Source organism: Rhinolophus ferrumequinum, chromosome 25, assembly GCF_004115265.2.
Source record: "Rhinolophus ferrumequinum isolate MPI-CBG mRhiFer1 chromosome 25, mRhiFer1_v1.p, whole genome shotgun sequence".
In the NCBI taxonomy this organism is placed as follows: Eukaryota; Metazoa; Chordata; class Mammalia; order Chiroptera; family Rhinolophidae; genus Rhinolophus; species Rhinolophus ferrumequinum.
The window spans coordinates 21,934,919-21,961,106 of record NC_046308.1 but is presented as its reverse complement, the minus strand read 5'-3'; the positions used below and the strand labels follow the sequence as shown (position 1 = coordinate 21,961,106).

Genomic DNA, 26,188 nt, shown 5'->3' with positions numbered 1-26,188 from the left:
ACCTGTGTCCAACCCACAGCCCTGAGCCGTGACGCAGAGACAAGGCTCCCAAAGAGCCCAGCGGCATGCTGACAGGTGTGATGCCCACCATGTGTATATGGCAGAGGCCCAGGCTACAGACGGTGCCAGGAGCCAGGCTCAGGAGAGAAGGTGCCTCTCTGGCCCAAAGGTCTCTGGACAGCGCCCCCTTTCCCCCACCCCACCGAGGGCCAGGGCTGCACAAGTGTGCAAGCCCCCCACCCTATTTAGACTCCCTGGAGACCCCCTTCCAGCTATGGGGGCTGAGTCAGCTGCCAGTCAACTTGGGGGCTATGGCCCAAGGCACTAATCAGAGGGACCTGTGAGCGTGTGCATACCACAAGGGAGAAGCCTCTCTTGGGGTTAGAAGGCTCTCCAGAGGAAAAGCCACACAGGAGCCGGAGACCACAGCTGCCACATGGCTGGGCAGGCGGGTTTGCCTGGGGACACCAGCAGAGCAAGATTGCGGGGGGCACTGACCTTGCCGTTGCGGTTGTGCACCCTGAAGGCCATGCTGGGGGACATGAGCAGGAGCAGGGATTCCTGTTCTGAGAGCTTCTTCTTCAGCCTCTCGATGGCCTTGCTGCCCTTGTTTGCTCTCTGTGGGGAGAGGCTGCAAGGTCATATTTCCATCCCGGGGTCTAGTGCTACCTGTTCCCACTTGGCCCATCACTACGGCCCCCGACTCTCGGTCCGCAGAAGATGGGAACCCCACCTAGCAGTGCAACATGGCACAGGGCCTCGGTCAGTTGCTGCTGGCCACAGGGTGAAGCTCACAGGCTCCATTACGTGGGAGCATGTTAAGGCCACCCAATGATAGTCAGGGTAGGACCGCAGACACACCCGGATGTGCTCGTCAGCCTTTCGTGAAGGAATGAAGTCCTTGCTCTCATGAGGGCAGAGAAAATGAGACTTCTACACACCTCCCTTCTTTCAATTTCTCCAAACTTGGACAATGTTCAGGGGGCCATTGTGTCCCCAAGGGCCCGTCCCCCTCCCAGATCCCCCCACATTTCAGCCTCAGTCCCTCTGGGAGTGTTTGTGAGGATCCTGATGGAGGGCCAGATGCATCCCCAGGACCTGGATCAGGAAAACCCTGCCCGCCCTGTGCTGTGTGCCTCCCTCCTGAAGCCCCTCCATCCCGGGGAGGAGGCCGTGCCACCTGCTACTAGACAACAGGCACAATGTGGACGAGTGCAGCAGTGGCAGTGTGCAGGGCTTGACAGCCCCAAAGACACAGCCCTGGCTTCCCCTCTGCCTCAGGACACTGTCCCGGAGGCCACAGGCCCATCTGGACAAATAAACTCTGCAGTGTTCATGCTGGTCTCCCCATGCTTTCCTCAAGCTGCTGGTGCAGCAGGCCAGCAGGTGGGTGAGGAGTGAGGAGGACCCCTGTCCTGTTGAGCCCACCTCAGCCAGTGTCCCTAGACCAAGGCCCAACTTTCTAGGGACTCACCTTGCCTATGGCCACTGCATGCCTCCTGCTCTGGCCTGGGCTGAATCTACACACGAGGGGCTCATTCTAGAACACTGTTCCTAAAGTCTTCTAAACCTCTCCAGAAACAACCAGGGGCCTGCCTGGGACAGTCCAAGACACCTAGAGGGGCCACACCCCAGACCGGCCACTCTCTCCCTATCATGGCAGCTGGGTACCTCTCCCACCCCACGTCCTAGACAGCTCCTAGCCTGACAAGGATGACCAGCAGGTCCCAGAGACCAGAAGTGGGGTGAGACGCCAGCAGAGCACACCCCCTGGCCTGTGTGTGAGGGGCTGAAGCCAGCCTCCCATCTCCCTACCTTTTCTCTCTGGATGTCACTCTTGATCTGGGAGATCTTCATCTTCATGGCGTCCAGCTCCTCATCCAGCACCAGGGGGATGTTGGGTGCGGCCTCCGACTCATCCACGGTCTGGAAGCTGAGATCCGTGAGCGGGATGTACCATTTGCAGTCGTACTGCTGGGTTTTGCTGGGGGTGGGAGGAGCAAGTTAACACACTGACCACCTTCCTTTGCTGATATTGCTGCTTTCAAAAGCTGGAGCACCCTGAGTTTGTGGCCATGCACAGTTTACCCAACCTGAAAACCCAGCCTGTGGTCTGTGCAACAGGCGGGCATAAGGCCACCGGCCTTGGAGGTTCCTGGGGATGGGCACTCCACACGCATGACCTAGACGCCAGGGGGTCTGACCAGCCCTGATCTACCTGAGCCTCACTGACGGTGGGAGCTCACAGGCTCCGTTACGTGGGAGCACGTTAAGGCCACCCACTGAGTCAGGGCAGGACTGCAGACACCCCCAGAGCTGCAGCGTTTGAGGGACAACAGATCCACTCAGTGTAATCCCCTGCCTTGACAGATGGGGAAACTGAGGCTCTCTTCTGAGTTGACTGATTAAATCCACTTAGCACAGCAACTGGCCAGTTCTGGTCTTTCCCAGTGTGACCTTCCTTGTCCCATTCCAGCCTGTGCAATCTGGACGGTCTGATCCCTGGGGAGGTTGGGGGGGGGGGGGGCTGCAGCCTCTGCTGAAAATAATGTAGAAGCTACCACCAGGTGTGGGGAGACAAAATGCAGCCATCATTTCGCAGTGCCTGCCAAGGGCACGGGAGGGGTAGCCACACGACCACCATCTGCCAGCCTGCACCACGGCCTGCAGCCCCCAGACCTGTCACTCACTCTTTCTGGGTTACAACATGACAGTCCCCCAATAGTATTAGGTTGGTGCAAAAGTAATCGTGGTTTAAGAGGTTAAAAATAATTGCAAAAACCGCACTTACTTTTGCACCAACCTCATACCTGAAGCCACAGTCTGGTCCTCCTTTCACCGTAAGAGTCAACAGGCTCGTCACTGACCCTAACCCAGAACATCTCCAGATTGTTGATAATAACCTTCCACCCTGAGCCTGGCATCACGTCCAGTTGGAAACAGAATGTACCTTGAAGAGAACGCCTGGTCACACAGTGACTGACCTCTCCAGGCTCACATTGAAAGAAAAAAAGCCAAAACCAAGCCAACAACAACTAGGTTTCCTCTGTATACAAAACCAATCCTGTGCCCCCCAGAAGCCCTCCCCTCCGGGTGTGGGGGGCGCCCACGTGGTCACTCACCCTCCGCTCTGCTTCTTGAGCTTGGTGCAGAGAAGCAGGTCCGTGAACAGGAAGACATGGCGCAGCTTGCGGGCCCCCTCCACCAGCTCTACCATGAAGCTGTCTTTCAGCAGCTGTCGGTGCTGTGGGGCCGGGGAGGGGCTCGAGTTAGCAGCAGGCTAGCCCGGGGGGCTTCATCCCCTCAACCTCCAACCCTCAGATCCACTTTCCAGTGTGTTCCCTCCATCGCACTGGCCTGTGAACACACATGCATGCAACTTCCTCTCTGCTCAAGTTTCGGAGCCCCTCCTGGGTGCGCAGCCAGTGAAAGAGGGCGAGTGGCCGAGGGGAAGGCCATGGGCCTAGAGGCCGGGGAGAGCGTGTTACAGCCAAGTCGACAGTCTGCTGTGAACAGACAGCAGACCCCTGCCTCTCGGGGACAGCAAGTGGACACCTAGAACGGGCAACAGACCAGCCGTGTGAAGGAGGGGACACTCCCACGGCGGGACCATCACGGTGCAGGCCTGTGGTAGGAAGAGCTTGGCACTTGGGCATGGATGGGGCAGCCTGGTGAGTGGGGAGGAAGTGGCTCAGTGCACTCTGAGAGGGGGCAGCCCCAGTGCTCACCCTAAGGGCCAGGTCTGGTTCTGAGGGCAGCAGGAAGCTGGGCAATGGACCCACAGCTGGGACCCACATTCTAGTCCTCCAGAATCAGTGCCTACATAGGAGTTACACCTCTGATGCCTGCCTGGACACCTAGAGCCTGAGGCGGGCAGCTCGGGCCGACCAGCTGTCCCCAAGGAGGCCTTCCCGGACACTGAACAAGCAGCGGAACTAGAGGCACAAGCCTCCAGCAAGCCCTGTGCCTCTGCAGCTCGGTACTTCATCTGAAAGACAAGGGACAGTCCCACTGGCTCACACAGCCCCAGGGGTTGCTGAAGGGGCACATGAAGGCAAGTTGATAATTCACTCGTCACACAGTGTTCGGCCCCTCCTCCGGGTTCGTGCTGTGCCAGGCTGAGGACACAGGGACAGGAGCAGAGGCCGACATGGCTGGCCCTCCCTATGCACGTTCCGGTGTGCTGTGCAAACACCTGGCCTGGTCATCGGATGTGATCCCCACCACCACACTCTGTGGGTAGGACCTCATGCCCATTTCACAGATGAGAAACCCGAGCCTCAGAAAGCTCCATCACCCTCCAGGCAGCACAGTGAGCGAGTGGCAACATGTAGCAGCCTCTGCCCTTGGGAGCCCATAAGCCCAGGGGAGAGAGATCAGGTGCTTATTGGGCACTAGGCGCACCTGCCGTCAGGGGAGAATCCCCAGAGGAGGCAACTCCCACCCCTTGTTGTGACGGCTGGAAAAAGGGTCCAGCAGGTCTGCACACTCACGAGAGTACGTGAAGATCCACAGCATCTCCCCAGCAGGAGGCACTTGTCCCCATCCCCACAGGGTCCGCAGCAGGTCCATGTGCCTGGGCCAGGACCCTTACCACGCCCAGGCACAGAAGCCACACACCACTGTCTGTCTCCCACAGCTCAGCTCACAATGGCCAGCCAGTCCCTGCCTCAGGAAAGCTGATGACTTAAATGGGAGCGGCTGGTGCCTTCGAGACCATGAGTGGAAGGGCAGGAAGGCTGCCAGCATGCCAAGGCCATGACTCATTGTCACTCACCCTCACCCCGCCTGCTGTGGGTAGACGGCATGCCTGGCATTGCACCCATGGGAAGCCAGAAAGTGTGTGCACCTAGAGAAACGTCCATATAGCACTGGAGACGCCAGACTGACAATGGCTGCTGGCTACGTCAGGGGCCGGCTGGGAGGGTCCTGGGACACTGAGGTGCTCGGCAGGCACACGACAGAGGGTCTTCCAGCCCAGGAGGCAGGCACCAAGGGACCTACTGTGAGGGGTGGTGATATGGAGGGGACCGTGGTCCTTTCTCCATACAAAGGAGCTGAGCTTCTGGCCTCCGCCAGCAGAGGGCATCCTAAGACCAGCTCAGAAGTGGACTCCACAGGGTCCCCTCAGCTGGCAGGTCAGAAAAGTCCAGGCAGTCCTGGCACTGACCACCCCCCCACCTCCCAGAGGGCCCACCCACTCTCCCGGCTAGGTCCTGCCCCGCACACGTTCATGTGAATGAAGTCCCACCTCAGGTGCCACCGATGAGGCCACCAAGCGTTACCCTGGCACTGCGGCAGCCTGCACACCTGCCGTGCTGTGTTGAGAGGATACAGATTGATTGAGGAGCACACAGGCCCCTCTGGGCTCTGACGGGGTCCTCAGTCACCTGGCCCCTCCCCACGCATCCCTGCCCGTGCGAACCCTCATTTTTCTAAGAAGCATCAAAGCCGTGAGCGCCTGACCCTCGCAGTCAGCCCCACTGCCCGTGGTGCCCTGGCCTGAGCCCCGTTCTGTCTCGAGGGCTGTGGGAGGAGCCCATGAGCAAGTACACGCCACAGCTTCCCCTGTCATGTCACAGCTGCACTCCCTCCCGAGGAGGAGCCAAGCCTTGCTGCTGAACCCCAGCCCACCCTAGAGTCTTGCAGCCTGAAGAGAAAGTGTCCTGCACCTGAGCAGGAGGAGCCTCCCAGCCCCAGGAAAACAGGGCCCCAAATGAAACACTGGCAAACCCACGAAGGGAGTCCAGACCCTGGCAGAGGGGCTGGGCACCACACGCTTTCTAGCCCACATCCCCCGCCTCCCAAGCCTCCCAGCCCTGGGGGCAGTCCAGCGGGATGAGGACTTCCCAGGCCTGGGCAGACTCTCCAGGCTGGAGGTCCCACCCTGACCCCGTCTGCGGCTCAGAGAAGACGCAGTGAACAGGAGTCCAACAGCAAGTCTGTGCGAGGCCTTAAAAGGGCCTGCTCTGCCCTCTGAGGGAGGTGTCTGGAGAGGCTGCTGGACCCTTTGGCCTTCTCTAGGGCCTCCTCTCTGGAACCTGGGCTCCTGTGAGACACCCTGCCAGCCCGTACGGGACCAGTGTAGAGCCGGAGGCCTGTGTCTGACCAGGGCACATCCCGCTCAGACATGCTCACCAGCCCTGTTCCCGGGTCCTCAGAACCTGCACCAAATTCCTGTCCAGCCCACCTGTCAGTTCCTCCAGGGGACGCAGGCAGGGGTAGGGCTCGGGCCACACCTGGGTCACAGCCCCATGACGCCCCACTATGGGCTGAAGGTTTGTGTCCCCTATGCTAAGTCATATGTTAAAGCCCAGTCCCCAATATGATGGCATCTGGAAGCGGGGCCTTTGGGGTGCGATTAGGCTCACATGAGGTTGTGAGGGTGGGACCCCATAATGGGATTAGTACCCTCATGAGAAAAGGAGGAAAGAGCTCTTTCTCCACGTACATGCAGTGAGAACAGGCCACGTGAACACGGTGAAAAGGTGGCCGTTTGCAAACCAGGAGGCAGGCCCTCACCGGACCCTGAGCACGCTGACACTCTCATCTTGGACTTGCAGGCTCCAGAACCGTGAGAAATGAATGCCTGTTGCTTATGTTCCCATGTCGATGGCATTTCGTTAGGGCAGCCTGAGCAGACTAAGGTACACACACATAAGGAAGCTGGGACCACAGTTCTGGAAGTGTGGGGGGAGGGGCAGGAAGGTTCCTCAGGTACAGAAATGAGTTTGATGACAAACAAATCAGCAGGGCCTGCCAGGTGGGACCGGGAAGGGTCTCCAAGAAAGGCCCAGGTGGGTGTGGAGAGGAGGAGGGCTGAGGTGAGGACCAAGGTGGAAGCGTCGGCTGCCAGACGAGGGCGGGCCTGGCTTTGCTCCAAGCATGGGCTGGGTTTGGCACATTCTAGCTCTGGAGGAGGCCAGTGGCCCGGGCCCTTCTGTGCTCGGGAGCAAGGACTGCACCCCAGGAGAGCTGGCTGAGTGTGGGGGGGCCGGCCCACTGCCTGCCAGAGCAGCCTTGGCTAGGGGGTGACTCTGTGGGCTCCGCTGGTTCAGCAGTGGCCCGGGAACACTGAGGGACACCCCTGCCCGTCCCTCCCTCCCACCCTCTGCCTATTCTTGGACTCCAGGCATTTGACTACTTGGCCTCCTTGCAGAGCGAAGCTCTACTCCCTGGTCCCCAAGAAAACCTCTCGTTTCCATGCAATGGAGACACAACACAAGACACTCCATCGAGGGGATCAAGTCAGAGCACGAGGCGCCCCCGAGGGGACAGGAAGCGGGGAAGCACGCGGACGATTCACAACAGCAACACTCCCTGAGCACTTTCTAGGTGTTGGGCCCTAGGTAGAGAGAATGTTCCACGAAACAGCTCATCTCACTTGGCAGAACTGTCTCGGGCAGCAGCAGCTCTGATACTTCACAGAGAAGGAAAGGCTGACAGAGGTGAGTAATATGCTCACCCCTGGAAAATCAGAACCTGGCCCAGAGAGGTCTTCTGCCTGCTGAAGCTTCCTTCGGATTCTCATGGGGGACATGGAAGGCAGAGCTAACGGCTTCTAGGGGGTGGACATCCTTTGACGCTGTGGACGTTATGTGGTCTAGGCCTACCCCCTCCCGCCAGGTGAGCAAGCTGGTATCTGGTGCTCTGGGGACCCCAGCCCCTGCCCTGTCTTCGCCCCTGAGCTGCGTGCCCCCTTCTCCACGGCGCCCCTCATAAACTTTGCCAACAGGGTCTGGACTCTCCAACTCCAATCCTCAACTGAAACGCCTCCGTTCTCTGTTGCCTCAAACTCACCACCTCTGCCTCAGCCTGCAGCACTGATGTTTCCCCAGCAGCCCCTGGTCAGCCCACTTGCCTTCGTCTTCAACGAGGGGCCTCTGGGATCCCTGGCAGAGAATGCCGCCAAGACATAGCTGATTCTTAGGATACAAAACATCCAAATATAATCATCCCCTTTGCCTCTGAGCCTGAGCTAGGGGTGCTGTGTAGTACATGGCACAGAGCCCGGAGCAGACAGACAGGCAGCCACGTGGGGAAATCACCCAGCAGTGTCAGGTTAATTCGGCTAAATGAATGAGCACCACCCAAGCCCACATGACCTGGGCCTGGGAGAAAATGTGCCAGCAGGATCCCTGAGTCCTGACAGGTTCCCAGGAGGCTGAGGAGGGCATCTGAGTAGGGTGAGAGCATCTGTCGGCTACCGTTCAAAGTTAGGCAGCCACCTGTAACGCTGTCCGAAGCTACTCTTCCTCAAACAGCAGAGCCCTGGAGCTCCTGGCATCGGCAGAAAAGGATGAAGAGATTACAGGAGCCATAGTGTGTGTGTGTAGGGGGTGGGGCTGGGGCAGTTGGCCCTGCTCGGAGCTCAGCTGGGCCTCTCCACGGAGTCCTGACTTACCGCCCATGTTTTCCCGAAAGTAAGACCGAGCTGGACAATCAGCTGTAATGCGGCTTTTGGAGCAAAAATTAATATAAGAGCGGGTCTTATTTTACAATAAGACCCGGTCTTACATAATGTAATATAAGACAGGGTCTTATATAATATAATATAGTATAAGACCGGATCTCACATTAATTTTTGCTCCAAAAGCTGCATTAGAGCTGATTGTCTGACTAGGTCTTATTTTCAGGGAAACACGGTAAGCTGAGCAGGTGGAGATAAGCCACCTCCCGGGAGGCCAGCAGTGACTACAGGACACCTCCAAATGCCCAGGCTGATGGAGGCACCTTCTCTCTCCCTAGAAAACTGCCAGAGGAACTAGAATGGAGCCCCCACCACCCTTGCCAACATGCTCCCAGCAGGAGAAGCAAGGAACAGGGCTCCACTCAGTGCCTAGTGCCTAAGACTGGGGTAGTACACTGAGCCAACAGGGGCACATTCTCCTCCTCGAGGCCACCTCCCGCCAGGTAGCTCTCTATGCAGGGATCAGAGGAGGGGTGGACAGTCCTATCGGTTCAGAGGCGGGGGAAGGGGACTGTCCTAAACCGTAACACCTCCCGAGGTGTGTGATGCACACAGGTGCCAAGGGACATCGGACCTCACATCCTGCCTTAGCTACTTAGTGGCTGTGTGACCGTGGGCAAGTCATTCAACCTGAGCCGCAGTTTCCCCCCCTGTAAGACGGAGAACACCTCTGACCTCACAGAGTCGTCATGAGAACTCAGAAGCACAGCTCCTCTCTCCCATGGGAAAGGCTAGGGAGGGGGAGCACATGTTCCAGGCCACCCGATGGATGAGTCTGCAGCAGTGCTGGCATCAGATCGCCATGTTGGCCTGGCCCTTGGGCCCAGAGAGTGGAGTGGAGAGAACAGCTCTCCCTCCACAGCCCTTCCTGGGCCAGGCTGACCAGGAGACAGGCTGACCAAGCCACCACTTGCAGTCAAGCCTGATGAGACTCTGGGCACATGGGAGCTTTCCACTAAGCACACAGAGAACCACTTCCCAAAGAGGTGTGGGGAGGATGGGGCCGAGAGCAGCCTGCCCAGCAGCCCAGCGTGGGGGGAGGGGAAAAAAACCTGGGTGTTGGGCAGGTTAGCCCCTGGCCTCAAGCACCTGGCATACAAACTGCAAGAAAAAGGAGGAAGTGGCTCTCAGCAGCAGCTATAGTCAAGTTCACTGCCAGCCCTTGCCAGGACTGGGCTAGATGGCTCCTGTCCGTCCCTGCAGGAGACCCCAGAGGCCACAAGTCAGCTCCCTTGCCTTAGTGCCGCTTCTGACAAAGGATGCTCGTGATGGATGCTGGCTCCCCACTGGCACACCTCAGCCGTCTCACTACCTGTTATTTGCCCTGGACAGCACCTGCCTGGTACCGTGCTGGGCTCCTCCCAGGAGGGGCGGAGGCAGCACGGGGGAAGGTGACCAGGCAGGTCAGGTCAGTGTGTTCTGAGGCCCTCCGTTCTTTACCCTCTTATCGATGACGTGCAGGGAGATGAAGACCAGGTGTGGCTGCCAGGGAGGGAGGGAAGAGGGGAAGGAGAACCTTCCTGGCCGAAGACGGCAAGTCCACTTTCTCTAGTCATTCTCAAAGCACAACTACAAACCGCACACACATCCCTTTCTTCTCCCTTTTAATTCCTTAAGTCCAGTGATAACTGTTCTTTAATAAAGAACACTTAGGAGAAACTAGGTGGTTCCAGGCAGACGAAGTGCCATCCTCCTTCTCACCTGTCTCCTCACTGGGGACCCTGAGCTGGCAAGGTGTAGAGAAAAGAAGGAGTGCCCTGGACATAACCCACCATAACGAGAGAAGAAAGAGGCAGCCGAGTGAGGCACGTACCCCTGAAACTCCATTCCTGAGCCCTGCACAAAGGACTGGTTTTACCCCGCCAGGTCATGGACCCCCAAAAGGCAATGTGTTTCCTGGGTTAGGCTGAACTGACCAGGGACAGTCTGCTGAGGACCACAGAAGGGCCCCTCATGCTCCATCTCACAGGCTGGGCCAACCCCAACCACCCCCAGCCATGCTCACCTCGCCCTTCTTCACGGTCATGGACTGCCGGCGGGGCGTGATCTCCTCGTTGATGCTGGACAGGAAGTTCTGCGAGATGCGGAGGGCATCCTGCAGCAGAGGGTAGTCGGGGTGGCTGGCGGGCGTGTGCTTCAGCAAGTCCTGCGTCACGGTGAGAAGATTCAAGTTAGAGAGCGAGGCCCTGGCACCCACAACTGTACACAAACCCCAGACACACACTGGGTGTAACCCAGGGCCACCAGTTCCCCAGGCATCGCTGCCACCTCTCACAAAGGGCCCGGGCTGCATGGATAGCACTTGTGGGAGCACCATTCTGGAAGCAGGGCCTAAACAACCCAGGCTGTTTGCACGCTGCCAAGAGGGGCTCCCACCCTAAGGGAGCCCTTTCTCCACCTTGGCACTGGTGGCATTCTGGGCCAGAGGATTCTTTGTTGGGGGGTTATCCTGTGCACTGTAGGATGTTAGCAGCACCCCTGGCCTCTATCCACTAGATGCCAGTAGCAACTCCTCATCTGCAGTCTCCAGACATTGCAGCATGTCCCCCAGGGGGCAGAATCGGTCCTGGTCCAGGACCGCTGGTCACTGCAAGGTCAGAGAAAACCGTCCGCCTCCCCAGCTCCTCCTCTTTTAGATAAGAACCTAAGAATTCAGATGGGAGTACTGACTATTTCTCCACTAGGAGTGCACACGATTTGTACTCAAGGTCAACAGCTCCCTGGTTCAGAGAAACAAAATCCTCCTAGCTCCCAAATCCTATGTGCAAAGAGAATCTGGATAAATGGGCACAGCATGGAGGAAGGCTTGCGTGTAGGTGGTCCCAGGCCAGCCCCACTCCGCTCCCAGGGAGCGCTGGCTTCTCCCTATCAAGGTGCTGGGCTGTGCAGGTCTGGGCTAATCACAGTGAGGGGGTTGAATACAGGGTCTCTGAGACTCCGACCGGCCACCTGCTAGAGCCTTCCAAACCACAACCTCATTTCTTCTCACTCTGTCCAATAACCCTTAATCAGAAGATGGTAAGAAATGATGAAATGTCCATTTGATGGAATATTACATGGCTTAAAAAAGAATTAAGGCAGAGCTGTTTGTGCCAAAGTGGGACAATCCCCACGACATAATATTAAGGGGAAAAAGAGCAAAGTGTGAAATAATATGTACAGCATCTCTGTGCAATTAAAACAGATGCTCACACGAGTCAGCACATGCAGAAAGTGCCGAGAGCTTTTTGTGGTGGTGGCTTCTTTGTTGGGAGGAAGTGGGAAAGGAAATGGAAACTTCACACACTTTTGAGACTTGGTTGTAATTTAAAAAACAAAACACATGTACAACTTACTCTAAAGATATGAAAACAGAGTCACCTGGGCAGGGGCCATTTTTCTCTGGTTTTGTTTCTCAGTATTAAGAACCCTTTCAGTGACGCCGCACTGCCATCAGGGGCAGCCCTACAGAGGCAGGGCTTCCCCCATGCACCCCGTCCCCAGGCTGGGAGGCAGCGGTCATCCCTAAGGCCCTGGAATGCACCCACTGTCCACACCCCTACTCCAACCACCTTGGAGGCGCAGGTCACTCGATGTGACCACAAAGCCCTTTCCATGTGGGATGGGACGCTCCTTCCCTGACCGTACTCCTACGAGAGCACCCAGGACACTGGAGCGCCTGTTCTGTTCCCCGCTCCATCCCTCTGTGAGCCCCTGGATGGCAAGGGTACGTCATTTCTGCATCTTCAATAAAAGCACGTAGCAGAAAAAGGTAGTTGCTAGGTGGACAAAACTGACATAGTGCCAGCCCTAGGACAGCAGATGCCCAGATCCCCAGCGTGAGAAGTCCCAGGGGGTAGTGACTCACATGCAGGACCAGTGTGCTGCGTGTCACCCGGTCCACAGGCTTGTAGAGCAGGGCTGCAGAGAGACGGGCAGCGTGAGATGGCCACACATGGAGGCAGCAGACCCAGACACCCACCAACCCATCTTCGCTATACGGGCTCGTCTAGATGAAGCAGCCCTACCGCCCCAAGGACGAGGGTAAACCTCGAGCCTCTGAAAGCCCAGAGTCCATGCTTTGAGCTCTTAGTCTGTGACATTAAATGCCCAGTCGAGAGCTGATGGTCAGAACCCAAGTCTACATGGCTGACTCAGTGACAACTGCTAAAAGGGCTCAGCACAGATGCCCACCCCTGGAGTTGGGGAGCCTGCCAGCATCCTGGTGAGGATGAGAGGGAGACCTGCTCTCCAGCCCAGAGGGTCCCCAGGGAGCAGACCCGTATGTCACTCAGCATCCATCCCTACACAGTTTGGAGGCCTGATTATGAGAAGAGCAGAAACCGGCTCAGGTGTTAACATAACTCTTTGCTTTACAGGTGTTTTTGGACACCTGGACTCCAGTAGCACAGGAGCCTCAGCCAACCTTGGCTGCCCCACTTCTTTGGTGAGCCTGGCCCATCACGGGCACAGATGCTTAGATGTGTTCTGACACACACTGTCAGGTGCATTTCCTCATGTGACTCCCAAAACTAGTGTAGGACATGTACCGTTGTTATCCCCATTTCACAGATGGGGAAACAAGGCTCAGAGTGTGGTGAAAACTCTGGGCACCAGAGAAACGTCTGCTATTCTCTGTGAGTATAACTTTACCACTATCCTAACAACTGGGAGTGAGTAGTGACCTCTTGTTCCTGATCCCATATTCCACCAGAGAATAGGAATCTGAGCACACAGGCCTAGAAGCTGTTTCACCCCATGCCGGGCCACTTAGGGACCTACATTCTACATGAGTTACATTCGCCCTAAACCTGTTTTGTCATCTGAAAGAAGGGAAAATAAAATCCTCCTTACAGGGCTGTTGGGGACAAAGCTTTTAATGTCCCGCAAAGGTCGGTTTGTGAGAGTTCCCTAATGTCTACCATGCTTCCTGGTTGTGACTATTGGTGACAAACTGGTCCTGACTGCGCCCTCCCCCACCCCGCCACGCCCAGCACAGCTCTTTCCTTGTCCTTGCTTTCATTATTGGAAGTCTAGAGCAGCAAAGGTGCCAGAGGGTGACCCTGCGGGGCGTGTGTTTGCTTTTCCAGCACATGCCTCATCAGCTTGCAGAGCCACTCTCACGGGGGCACAAAGAGGCCTCAGCACAGAGAACTTACTTTCCAAAGAGTTCTTGGTTGTCTGGTCTTTGGCATCCTTGTTGCTTCTGGCTCTCAGGTTCTGCAAAGAAAAAAGCCCATTTTCACACGGGACAACTAAAGGAGCTTTGATGTGGCAAAAAGTTCCACGGTCAGGAACCTTCAGCAGAAATCTCACCCTACTCTCATGTAAAGAACCCCCAGATGACAAGCCTTGCGGGTGAATCCTGGGCCATAGCACGAAAAACAGGATGAGCTGTAGTTCACCTGGGACAGTTTCTCAATCTTGGCACGAATGAGATTTCGGGCTGGAAATTCTCTTACTTTTGGGGGCTGTCCTGTGCACTGCGGGATGTTGAGCAACATCCCCGACCTCTATCTATGGGTGCAGCAGCACCCCCTCCTCCTGTTGTGACAATCAAAAATGTCTGCAGGCATTGCTAAGTGTCCCCTGGTGAGAATCTTTGACATAGAGAATCCAGTAAACTGAGGCAAACCGCAGTGCCCTTCCTCTTGGAGCAATTCAATAGTGTGCAGGGGCTGCTGGGTCCAAGGAGCACATTCACCTTTGGAGATGGCGGGGGCTCCCCTGAGACCCACAGTGGATTCCATCTCTATGGAATCCAAGGGTCCACCTCACCCTTTCCCAACTTAGCAAACGTACTGGCTAACAAATGAGGTGCTGAAATTCCTGGGAGGAGAGCAGTGCTTTTTTAGCGGGTACGTCATATTTGACACAACTGCGTCAAAAGCATCACTGACTTGGTCCAAGGTACCCAGGGACATGAGGATAAAAGATCCCTGTGTGCCTTAAATCGCCTCTGGAAAGCAGCTGTGGTTACTCCCAGTCCTAGGCTTCTGAACAAAACAACAGCGCGGGGACAGGAAGAGGCTCAGAGATTGCTTTCCAAACCTCTTGGCCAGAAACCTCTCAAGACTAAAAAGGACGGTGTTTTTAAGCTCACTGGGGCCAAACTCCACAAGGCAGTTTGGTGCCTTTCCTGAGACTTTCATGCTCCTCACAGTGATTATTCTTCCCTACGTCTGCCTCAGCAGCTGCCAAAGGGTGTGAGGAGGCATGAGAGCAAAACCTGAGATGGCAAAAATCAGGTGCTGTGCTCACGGGAGCCCGGGAAGCAGCCTACGTGCCCCGTGCCCCTGGGCAACGCAATGCACTGGAGTACTGGGGAGTCCTTAACAATGCAGTTTAACCCCGCATCTCCTAAACTTACTTGGTTCCAGAAGACCTTTTCACATCACTCCTATTGCCGATCGTCTGGGGAGCTAGCGCTGCACTGAACCCAGCTCAGGCGGCTGTGATCTAACTGGACGCTGCCACACACCCGTTTCCGAGAGAAGATAAAGGACCACTGCTCCACCCATTCCAGTCCTCAGAGGCACTATCCAGTCCCCACACGCTGACAGCCCCCTCCCCTATTGCACCCTCCTAACAGCTCTCCTCGGCCTGCTGTTTCCATTTACTTTGGCTTCATTTCACTCTCTGGGTGGCTCCAATTTCTCTGGGTCTTTTTTGAAACATAGGTAGAGAACCAAAGTGGATGCTGCCCAGTGGTAAAAGCTTCACAGAGCGCTGGCTGTGGGCTGGCCCTGAGATGCCATCCTACTGCCTACACCCTTCTCATGGCTCAGATTCCCACTCGGGCGTAGTCAGGGGGACCACATGACCCCTGGGGGGGGGCATCACACCACTGCTTCCTCCCTCCTCTGTAGAAACCTGTCCAGGTGGATTTGAACTCGACCCCATTTAACCACAGCCTGCCCTTAGAGAATTGTCTCTAATTTGTCAAGGTCAGTCAGGATTCTGTGCCAACATTCCAGCTGTTAGGGATTTGAGGGTTGCTAATTGAATGAGTTAAGGAAAGAAATGGATTGAATGTGCCAGGTGAAGCAGGGCAGCTGGGGAGGCAAGTCTGGAGCCAGTCTGGAGCGCTGGGTACACGCAGGCCGTCAGCATGAGCACTGGTGGGGAGTGGGGCACACCACGGCTCCGGAGGAACATGTAGCCTGTGTCATCACCACAGGAGATGGTAAGTGCCAGGACCCACGACACCTCACCTCCCATGATAAACTATAAAATGGCACAAAGCCCCTGGAATAAAGCCAGGTATGATAGTCGGGGTGCGACTATCTCCCAGCAAGAGTCCTGACTCCCTATTTCTAATTTCCATTTCTCTTTCTAAGGCGGCCTTTCTCACACAGAGGTCTTTCCACCCAGAATCCTTGTTTGGTAAAGGAAGGCAAGTCAGAGGTCTGAGAAGTCAGAGACTACAGGCCCAGAAAGAGGAAAACGTCACCCAGTTGTCATGGGGGCAGAAACAGAATGGGGAAGGGTGGGGAGAGATGCTGTGTGCTCTGGTCTTGGAGTGGCCACCAGCCCCGATGGCCACTTGTCCTCTATGTATCTGAGGGGCTCTTTCTAGGCCCCTGTGCTAGAACACTGCAGAATATGAGGTTGTGGCCCTCCAGGGCCTGTCGCTTTCCTCCCACGTGGGTCTACGGAGCAGAGCAACTCCAGCCCCGTCCCCTGTGCTAGCACGGCAGCTTCCTCAGCTCTCAGTCGCTGGCAGGCCAGAGGAGGAACACAGCATGGTGCCTTCCCACTTGCCCTCCGGTGACAAGGCACCAAGTCGGCCTCAGGACTCTCACGTTCAGACCTCTGTTAACTGAGCAGCACTGCGGACACCCTTCCTCGCACACAAGACAGTACGGGAGAGTGTCTATGGGGGGACCCAGCTGAGCCTCGGCATTGGCCTTGGCCCTGGCGCCAGGGAGGCAGGGCTCCAATGCTGCTCCTTGTCTGTTCACCACAGCGTCCCTGCACAGGGCTACAGTGCCAACCCCGAGGCGCCTGGACACAGGGCTGCGGCTAACGCCCTCCTCTTGGCTTGGGGCACCTTGTTCTCCCGGGCCATGGGGTACTGACGACCAGCCCACGGCCCGCCCGCAGGAGGAGGGTGCACCTTTCCCACAGCACCACACCTACCTCAGAGATTTCTGCAAACTGAGCATTGGCCTGACAACACTTCTCAGCTGTTTCCATGGCAACTCCGTAGTTGTCCACAAAGGCCCGATACACACCCAGCTGGCTGGCCTGCAGGGAGAAAGGAAGAGAGTGGGGCAGGTGTGAGACAGGTACGGGCCAGGTGTGAGACAGGTGCAGGGCAGATGCACCTGCTGCCCATCTTTCTGAGAAACGGGCTTCTGTGCAAAGCTCTGGAGAAAGCCCCGGTGCAGCAGACAGTGCACAGCTGCAGACACCTCAGTTCTTCTGCGCTGTGCCTCCCACCTGCCTCCCCACCCCACCCACTGAGCCCACAGCGACAGGTTGAGAAGTGACTCACGGTCCCGGGAAGGTAACAGTTCCCTTCCACATGGGCTTATTCCTCCCACCCCCTCATTAAAATGGTGTCACTGGCAGCAGCTGAAGTTCAAGGTTGTCAGTGAATGCAGACAGCTGTCTCTACACAGGATGGAGCAGCACCTTCTCATTCTGGCTGTGGGACCCCAAGGCGGGACAAGGGATCAGTACCCGCCCCCCTCTCCCACCCCCCCGAGGCTCTGGTGGCTACGGAGCTCTCCCCACAGCTGATCCCTTCAGATATATAAGGAACATGCAATCTAGCTGCCTTGGAGAACAAGGGCTCCTGCTACCCTGACGTGAGCCCCACCCAGACCTGGCAAGGGGGCGCAGGTGTCAACCTGCACACCTGGCAGATGGGAGACCTGCTGCTGCCAGCTGTAAGGCAAGGGGCATTTTGTTTGTCCTTCGTCCCACCAAAGGCATTAATTAACAGAGGGTCTGCTCACATAGCCTCCTGCTCAGACACGCAGTTGAGCAACAACGTCCATGGGGAGGAGTATATGTGCAGCTACCAACATCTCTGGGCCCCAAGTCACCTGTGGAGGCAGCTGGGGGACACCAGCCCTCATCGTGCACCAGCAAACCCAGGCCTGGGGAAGGTCAGGGCAGACCCCATGACCTGCTGGTTGGGCCTCCCACTGCAGCCAACCAGGAGCTGGAAGCCTAAGGCTTTTACGGATCCTGGTGTTTGTTCTGTGTAGAACCGAAATTTTATTTCCATACACAGCTGCATTTATATTGAATTTTATGTTTCTTCAGATAACAATCCCAGATGCTGGGTAAGCCAGGAGCCCTTGGCGCTGTGTGGTCTTCTGGCCCCATTCCCTGTGGCGGCTGCACGGGGTGGCCTGGGGGTGCATGAGGCCTGGGGACCACAAAGAACAGCATCAGCTAGAGGAGGCCCTGCCCAGGCCCCACCATGCTGATAGCCCGTCCCCAACACCAGGTGCTTCTCCACTGGTACCACGGTCAGACCACAGCCCTTCCTTCTCTCCCTCATTCGCTAGTCAGTGAGCACCTCCCATAGAGACAAAGGTCCTGCGTTAGGCACTGCCGCCAGCCTGGGATCACTCAGACACAGTGCGGCGGGGTAGCAGGGAGATACATAAATCAGTGAGCAAACACGTAATACGGCAGATGGCGGAGAGCAGGGTGGGGTTGAGGGTGATGGGGCCACTTTAGATAATGTAGTCAGGGCGGCCTCTCTGAAAAGGTGACGGGTTCAGCCAAATCCTGAGGAAATGTTACTACTGAATTTCGTCCCCTCAAAATTCATGTGCTGAAGCCCTGCCCCCCAGCACCTCAGAAAGTGACTGTGTTCGAAGACAGGGCCCAAGGATGCGGTTAGGTTAAATGAGGCTGGTCGGGTGGGTCCTAATCCAATAGGACTGATGTCCTTAGAGGAGATTAGGACACAGGCAGGCACACGTGAGGACATGGGGAGACCATGGTCACCTATGAGCCAAGGACAGAGGCTTCAGAAGAAACCAGCCCTGTCGACACTTTGATCTTGAACCTCCAGCCTCTGCAACTGTGAGAAAATAGATTTCTGTCATTTGAGCCACCTAATTGTGGCAGCGCAGGCCAACTAATACAGGGTCTATGGGAAGAGAACTCCTTTCCCAAGGGGCTCACTTCTTCCCCGTGGCTTGTGAGAGGTTCCAGGCAATTCATTCACACATTTTTTGCTAATCAAAAACCAAGCGACATCAATAATGAGACAAATGGAGATCAAGTGCGTCCAGATATGACACACTGAGAAGGACACAGCATCACTGCTGTGGGTTTTTGTTTTTGTTTTCCTGCCATTAACACAGAACCTGAATCTATTCCTGAGGAAACATCAGACAGATCCAACCTGGCCTGTACCCTTGAAAAAAAAAACCTCAAGGTCATAGAAGACAAGCAAAGGCCAAGGAACTGGTACAGACAGATGGAAACTAAAGTGACATGACAACCAAGGATACATCTTGCGACCCTGGATTGGATCCTGAATCAGAGAATGAAAATGGCTATAAAGAACACGATGGCTAACTTGGGAGAAATTTGCACATGGAATGCACGTTAAATAACAGTATCATATCAATGTGGAACTTCCTCCATTTGAAAACTGTGGGTTACATACCGAAGAGCACGTCCTGGTTCTCAGCAAATGTACAACAAGGTATTTAGGGGTAAAAGGGCAGATATCTGCAATTTATTCTCAAACTATTCGGTGTGTGTGTGCACCTGCATGCATGAATAACAGAGAGACAAAAAGATAAAGATAAAGCAAATGGGGTAAAATGCTACAACCGGTGTATCTGGCACATAAGAGTTCTGCCACTATTCTTGCAACTTTTCTGGAAGTTTGAAAGGAGTAGAAAAACAAAAAGCTGACTGAGCTGGTAACATTTCAGGCAGAAACAAAACCCTGACCGGTGCCAATTAACCAGTGCATTCCCGCAAGAAGCGGAGTCAAGGCACGTCCCTTTGGTCCTCAGACTCTCCCAGCTGGACAGCCTGACAGAGCGATATAGGGCCGACCTCGCCTTGACGGTCTGAAAGGGATGGGCAGGGATTATGTCTGTCTGTCCTTGGGGAGACGCCAGTACCCAGCCCCAGGGGCACACACGTGAACACTCAGCATGCAGTTACTGGGGCACGACTTCCCCCTGCAGCCCCACTTCTCTTCCCAGTCTTCCTGCTGCAACATCCAAAGCACGAAGGTAGCTCAAGGACACCAGGGAAACCAGAAAAAACTTTCCAAATTCTGGCATTCATCAGACTATTAAAATTTTTTTAAAAGTTTCCGAGTACTTTCGGAATGCTATTTGGGGAAGGCTGCTGGTTGTGGGTTTCTTTCCAACACAATTCTCTGTGTCTCAGGAGGGCCACAGGCTGAGTCACATCCATTGGGTTCAAACCTGCTGACACATCACACACAGAGAAACGGGGGTGCTTCAAAGATGGGGGGGCACCTTCATTAAAACAGTCTCCAGCTCTCAATCGCAATAAAACAGGCGCTTCATGTGTTCCTTGCATCTCTGCTCCAGTGTGTTGAAAACCAGGGCGGTGGAGGTGGGGCGGGGGTGGGGGCGGCGCCAACAGGAAAGCCACGCCTTAGAGAAGAATGCTGGAGCCCAAGCCTGAGCCAAGGTGAGGCCAGGGTGGGGCCAGCTGGACGTCTGGGGGCTCAGGAGGGCTGGGGCCCCAGCTTTTCAATAACCACCATGCTCTGTGCATTTAGAGGGGACCCGGTGACCGTGGGCCACCCCTATCCCTGGAGGACTGGTTTCCCCTGGGGGAGAAAACACTCCAGGGAAAGCACATGTGCACAGGAGGCCCGGGTAACCCTGGAATCAGGATTCGGAGTCCTCGGATGTGGAATCCCTACCACACGGGCTTGCCCAGCCTGCGCCTTCCAGGGCCTCTCCCAGGACAGGGGCGCCTGGTACAAAAGGCGGCCTCTGCGGGGCAGCTGCCGGGCTCTCATATCCAGATCGCACCCCACCCACCCAGCCTCCACCTGAAGAGACTGACTGGTTCCCCTCTGAGACCCATAAAAGAGGTGAGGAACTCCTTTTCACACATGAACCTCACATGTTGGAACTTCACATGTTGAAAACAAATGTCGATCTGGCAGCTCCCGTCTGAGAGTTTCCTCCTTCATCCCCAGGTCCCATAGCCATTTCTTCCTTTTGGACAAACTCCACCTTATCCACGTTGCGGGTAAGTGTATACCCTGAACGCAATCCCCGTTCTGTGTGTGGCCTGGCCAATGTCAACAGGCCTACCAATCCTGTCATATGACTGCAGACTTGACTGATCCCACTGATGGTTAAAAAGCGGCATCTGTGGCTCCTCTCTGGCCCTGGGGTCAGCAAAGGCGAGAGAGGCCCCGACCTGCCTGCACAGTGGGCCTCTCCGGTACTGCGAGGGGACTCCCGCATCTGGGACCTGAACCCAGACCCAAAGCCGCCTCTGCCAAACAGATTCCTGGCCAGTTTGGCTCATTGGGCCTTTCAGAAATCCTTATTCTGTCACCCACCGCCACCTGCCCTTCCGTTTTATGGCACCTCAAGGCAGGGGTATAAACAGTCTGCTTGGAGACAGACAAACCAGGGTTACAGTCCAGGTAAGTGAACCTCCCATTCCTCAGTCTCTTCACCTGCATGGTGGTAAAGACGTGACCGGCCTTCTAGGGCTGCCTCATCTCAGGTGCACTGGGGCACCCGCGGGCCCCCTTGTGACTCTCATCAGAGCCAGCCCGCTATTCAGCAGCCAGATCGCCTCACAGCACGAGGCTGTCCGTCGGTCCACACTCCCCAGTTTATAAACCAACCCCTCCTGCCTATCTCTAGCCTGTCCACAAGGCCCGGTCCTGATTCCTGCGGGCACAGGGGATTGCTTCCAAAGTCTCCAGCACAAAATATGCCTCCAGGATCTGAAAGGAGCCGGCAGCGGGAGCTGAGCCACTTGAATGTCCTGTTTTTACCACTTTTCTCTGCCAGGGTCCTCCTCTGGGACCAAGGGCACATTTCCCACTACTTTGATTTTTATTGACCAAGTCTCCCCTCCCTACAGCACTTAAAAAAAAACTCTCCAAGAGCCTTACAGTCAGGTAACTACAAAATGAAATGAAGAATAATAACCCCTGCTGTTCCTACCTGTGCGTGCCCCTCCAGGCTCTGCCCACCCCCGACTCTGCCCTGCGTCCGCGTCCTGCTCTCCTGGACAGCAGCATCTCTTTGGTCCAAAGCGGCCCTCTGGGGGCAGCTGCACCAGCCTGGAGACTAGGGTCCTTGCGTAAAAAGGAGCAGAGCCGGGAAGGACCCCGTGACGAAACCAGAAACCAGGGGCAGTCACGTACTGCGTCCAGTGGGGGTGCTGTGGCAGAGACCCCTCCTTGCAACCTGACCTTTGGCATCGGAAGTAGTTAGGTACACCCCAGACACTTACTTGCCACTGTCACCTCAGTGTCCCACGAGCCCTTCGCAGCACACGCCTGCAGGTCTCAGGAGAGGGCTGGCCCCCACCCAGCCGCCCCCACAGCTCGGGGGCTGCCGTGCACCTGCTTCACGTCACTCACCAGCTTCTGGAAGAGGTCGCCCACGCGCTGCTGGTGACTCCACTGCTGCACGCGGGGGAAGAGCCCGTCATAGAACTCCTTGTGGATCTCGTAGAGCTCAGGCACTTTGAAGAAGATGGTCTCGATCTGCTGGCTCGTCAGCACCGGCTGAGAGGTGGTGGCAGCGGCCTTCAAAGGCTTCATGGGCTAGAAGAGGGCACAGGCGAGGTGACACAGGTGACAGGTGAGGCGGCACAGATGAAAGGGCTTGCCATTTGTCAGGTGTATGGTATGACCACAGAAAATTATGGTTATGTGAATGATGGGAATTTATTTATAAATTCCATTAAAAGTGAAAATGTGAAGCCAGCTTGGGTTGGCACCTGTCTTACACTAGTACCCACTAACCCTTGGGCAGGTCTAACTTCTGCACAGGTGAGATGTTATGACCCTCCCACAGGTCTCAATGAATCCAAGGAGGGTGGATGCCGCCCGGCTCTGACAGCTGACCTGGGCCAGGTGAACCCCACCTGCTCAGCCCCCTGCATCCTCCTCACCAGCAGCAGCGCCTCTAGGTGGCTCAGGTAAGTCTCCTCACTGGCCAAGATTCCAGACAGGACCCATTTTCTCATCTCCAAGCCCTTTTCCAAGTCCAGCTCACTCTGTAGAAGAAACAGACAAAAGTCAGACCCGGGAGAAGATACCTGAAGAGATAAGGACACAGACACACACAGGAGGAAGACACAGGGAGAAGAGAGCCATCTCTGAGCCAGGCAGAGACGCCTCAGGAGAAACCGACCGCGACAGCACCTTGGTCTTCCACCTCCAGCCTGCAGAACCATGAGAAAGAAATCTCTGTTGTTTAAGCCCCCAGCGATGGTACTGTTACGGCCACCTCAGGAAACGCCAGAGGTGCTGCGGCTAAAGGCACAGGAAACTGGTGTGTGCCTGCCTGGCCACTCCCGTGCTTGCTCCCTGACCCTAGGCAGGCAAAGCTTGGTGTCAGAGATTGGCCGGGCCCCACTGCAGTCCAGGGAGGCAGGTAGGGAGGGGCCCTCCATTTGTTGAAGGTGACGTAATCCACCCCCGGGTTTCCCAGCCCACAGGGGAACATGAGACAACCCCACCAGGGCAGCCCCTGCGTGTGGGACTGGAGTACTGCTCCTTCAGGCACTTGCTTCCCCACACCTCTCAGGGACATTCCTGACTGGGGACAGGCTCCTGGAACTCAGCACCCGACCTCTGGGGCTGGAGGACTCTCTGTGGGGACGGGGGGCCGTCCTGTGCCTTGTAGGGTGTTGAGCAGCATTTCTGGCCTCTATTCACCACGTGACAGTAGCAACCCCTTCCCACCCCAGGTTGTGACAGCCGCAAATGTCGGTAGACGTTGCCATACTTCCGCTGAGGTCCCAATTGCCCCAGGTGAGAAATGCTGGATTCGAGGAAAAACCTGACTGAGGCCAGCTCGGGCCTCATGCTGTCACCGCAGAGCCTGGAATCGGGACCAGCAGTGTAGCTCCTCTGTGCCCCCAACTCTGATGTCCCTTTCTACTTTCCTTGCCTGGTGCAAGGGAGGCACTTCATGGTGCAGATGGCAGGCCCAGCAGGAAGTGCCCAGGGCCAGGCGTCGGGGGACAGAGCCGTAGCGCCAGGCCTGCCTGGTGAGCCCCTGTTGACCTGAATGTGTCACATCCTCACTGCCCACTGGGAACTTCCAAAGAGGCTTCCTGGACCACGACTTTGCTCTGGGAATCTTGTAAGCGTGCATGAGCTAGGTATATGCATGTATGTTGCATGTGTGCGCACACACGTGTGTGTGTGCATGTGCACATACATGCACTTGTGTAGGGGCCAGCCATCAAGGTTTTGGCGGAAAGCCACACCAGAGAAAGGACACCCAGGTCCCATACCCCACAGCAGGTCCCAGAGCAGCCTCCCTGGGCACACTGGGTGGTGGCTGCATGGGCAGGAACCTCCTGGACACGCTGAGCCTGACCTTGAAACTCCCTGTGCCTAGCACAGTGTCTGTAACACGTAAGCATTCGATGAAGATTCACTGAGCTATCAAATCAATGAGTGGATCTAGAACTCCATGCTGGGCCCAGTTTGGGCCGCATCCTCACAAAGCTGAGGGTCCCTCCTGGAACCCTCATCCGTGACAACCAGGTCCGGGATCTAGGGCTGTCAGTGCAGCCTGCTCCCGGGCCCAAAGTGCTGCCAAGATTCAGCAGGTCCTCTACACACGGTGACGGATGGGTAGGGTGGGGGACCCTGATGCCTCTTCTCATCTCAGCGCGCCGAGGCCACACCATGAAAGGGGCAGCACCCGGGGGAAGCAGCTCTCCACTGACCCTGCACGTGCACCCAGGGTGTCCAGGTGCGGCTCTGCCCAAGCAGGGGGAGAGGTTACGGTGAAGCGGGGCAGCGGCCACCCAGCCAGCCCTGCATGTCCTGACCAACAATGCTGCTACAGTGAGAGCACGGGAGGGGCACACGACGGCCCCCCCGACACGAGATGCTGGTGCTCACGTGGGTGGGTGGCCGTGCTGCGCCTCGTTCCCACCCACAGTTTGGAAAGCTGAAAGGAAAAAGAGTGCAGGCAGGCAGGATGGCGCCGAGGCCAGCTCTCCCTGTTCCGAAGGGCGTGGCCAGCTCCAGGGAACATCTGGCTCGGGGACAGTACTGGGCTGGAGAGGAGACAGGGGGCACAGGCACTGCTCCGTAGACAGAATCGTCTCTGAAATCCTGAGGGGCGCTGGTGGCATCAAACAGGCACAGCTGGGACAGCAGCCAACTCCGTCTGGCAGAAGAAAGGGCAGGAGGGAGGGTGCAGAAGACGAGTGCATAAGGCGCAGGGCCAGGACCAGAGCGCTTTATCCCCACCTGCACACGTGTCAGTTCTGGACAAGGCGCATGAATCCAGTCAGCGCCGTGAGGGCGGGAACACTCTGTGGGAGGAAGCTGGACGTAAAGGGCAACTGGAAAAGGAAGGCAGCAAGCCGGAAAGAAGGCCTCCTACCGCTGCCCGGGAGGGGGCTGGGGCAGGGGCAGGGGTGGAGGCAAGGGAGGAGCAAGCAACACAAATCTTGATGCTAGAAGAGCAGATAAAAATGAATTAGGCATGATGACAGGAAGGAAAAGCTGACCGAGGGACCCAGGTGACCAGAACAGCCACCTGTCAGCCAGCTGCCCAACAAGCAGAGCAGAGAGCTGGAGCTGGAACAGAGCTGCAGGAATGCGAGCAGCAGCAAAATCTCAAGGAGTACCCCTCACCCCCAACCCCAACCTGGGGGAGCTGGGGTGATCAGGGCATAAAAGCCTGGCCATGAAGGATGGGCTGCTCCTGGCTGGGAGTTCGCAGCCAGCACATCTGCTGGACAGAGGACCCTCTCTTCCTCTCTGGGCAGGGGTCGCTCTTTCACTAGCAGGGCTAGACGTCGTCCTGGAGCCCATCCAGCAGAGGGCAGGGGCTGGCCCCTACACAGGGCCACGGCCGAGGGGCTCCTGCAGCCCCAGTCCTCCAAATAGAGAGGCACGAGCACGCAGGGCAGGAGGCACGACTCCTGTGCCTAGCCCCAGAAAAACCAACTCAGCAGACTCTTGGGAGAGAAGGGAACAGGCTGTGCTGATACCAAATACCCGGTTTTCGGCTTTGCAGAGAACACAGGTGAAGGCCACCACTATCCCTATTTAAGTCAGGGCCCCAGAACCAAGTAACGTGGCCAAGCTGAGCCATGGGGACACGGGTGACATTTATGCGCCTGCAACTGGTGCAGAGCCTCGCTGGGGCCCCCGAATAGTCAAAGCACCCAGGACAAGTGAATCATAAAAGTGAATGAACTTGTGTTTGCTGAGATAAAAGCACAAGTCGGCGTTATACCGTGTTTCCCCGAAAAGAAGACCTAGCTGGACCTTCAGCTCTAATGTGTCTTTAGGAGCAAAAATTAATTAAGACCCGGTCTTATATTCCCTGAAACTAAGACCTAGCCGGACCCCAGTCTTATTTTACTATAAGACCCAGGTCCAGCTAGGTCTTATTTTCAGGGAAGTACGGTAGACACAGTCAGTGTGGAGATGGCCAGCAGCAGAATTATAAAGCAGGCCTGTTTGTCTTCAAACATTCCTGTGCCAGCCGTTCCCTTGTAAACATGCGAAACTGACTTCTGAGC

General features: G+C 56.3%; 1 protein-coding gene across 2 annotated transcripts in view; it reads right to left on the bottom strand.

The window, feature by feature from the left end:
• The window catches only part of BCR (BCR activator of RhoGEF and GTPase), a 118,573-nt gene that overhangs the window by 28,398 nt on the left and 63,987 nt on the right, over window positions 1-26,188 (bottom strand). For both annotated transcript variants that reach the window (XM_033097510.1, XM_033097509.1), the window contains 9 exons: window positions 22,577-22,681; window positions 22,041-22,226; window positions 16,592-16,699; window positions 13,609-13,669; window positions 12,318-12,370; window positions 10,476-10,616; window positions 3,123-3,244; window positions 1,816-1,984; window positions 499-618 (listed from right to left, as the gene is read on the bottom strand). In XM_033097510.1, coding sequence (XP_032953401.1) covers window positions 499-618; window positions 1,816-1,984; window positions 3,123-3,244; window positions 10,476-10,616; window positions 12,318-12,370; window positions 13,609-13,669; window positions 16,592-16,699; window positions 22,041-22,226; window positions 22,577-22,681 — 1,065 coding nt within the window. The remainder of the gene's footprint in view (window positions 1-498; window positions 619-1,815; window positions 1,985-3,122; window positions 3,245-10,475; window positions 10,617-12,317; window positions 12,371-13,608; window positions 13,670-16,591; window positions 16,700-22,040; window positions 22,227-22,576; window positions 22,682-26,188) is intronic.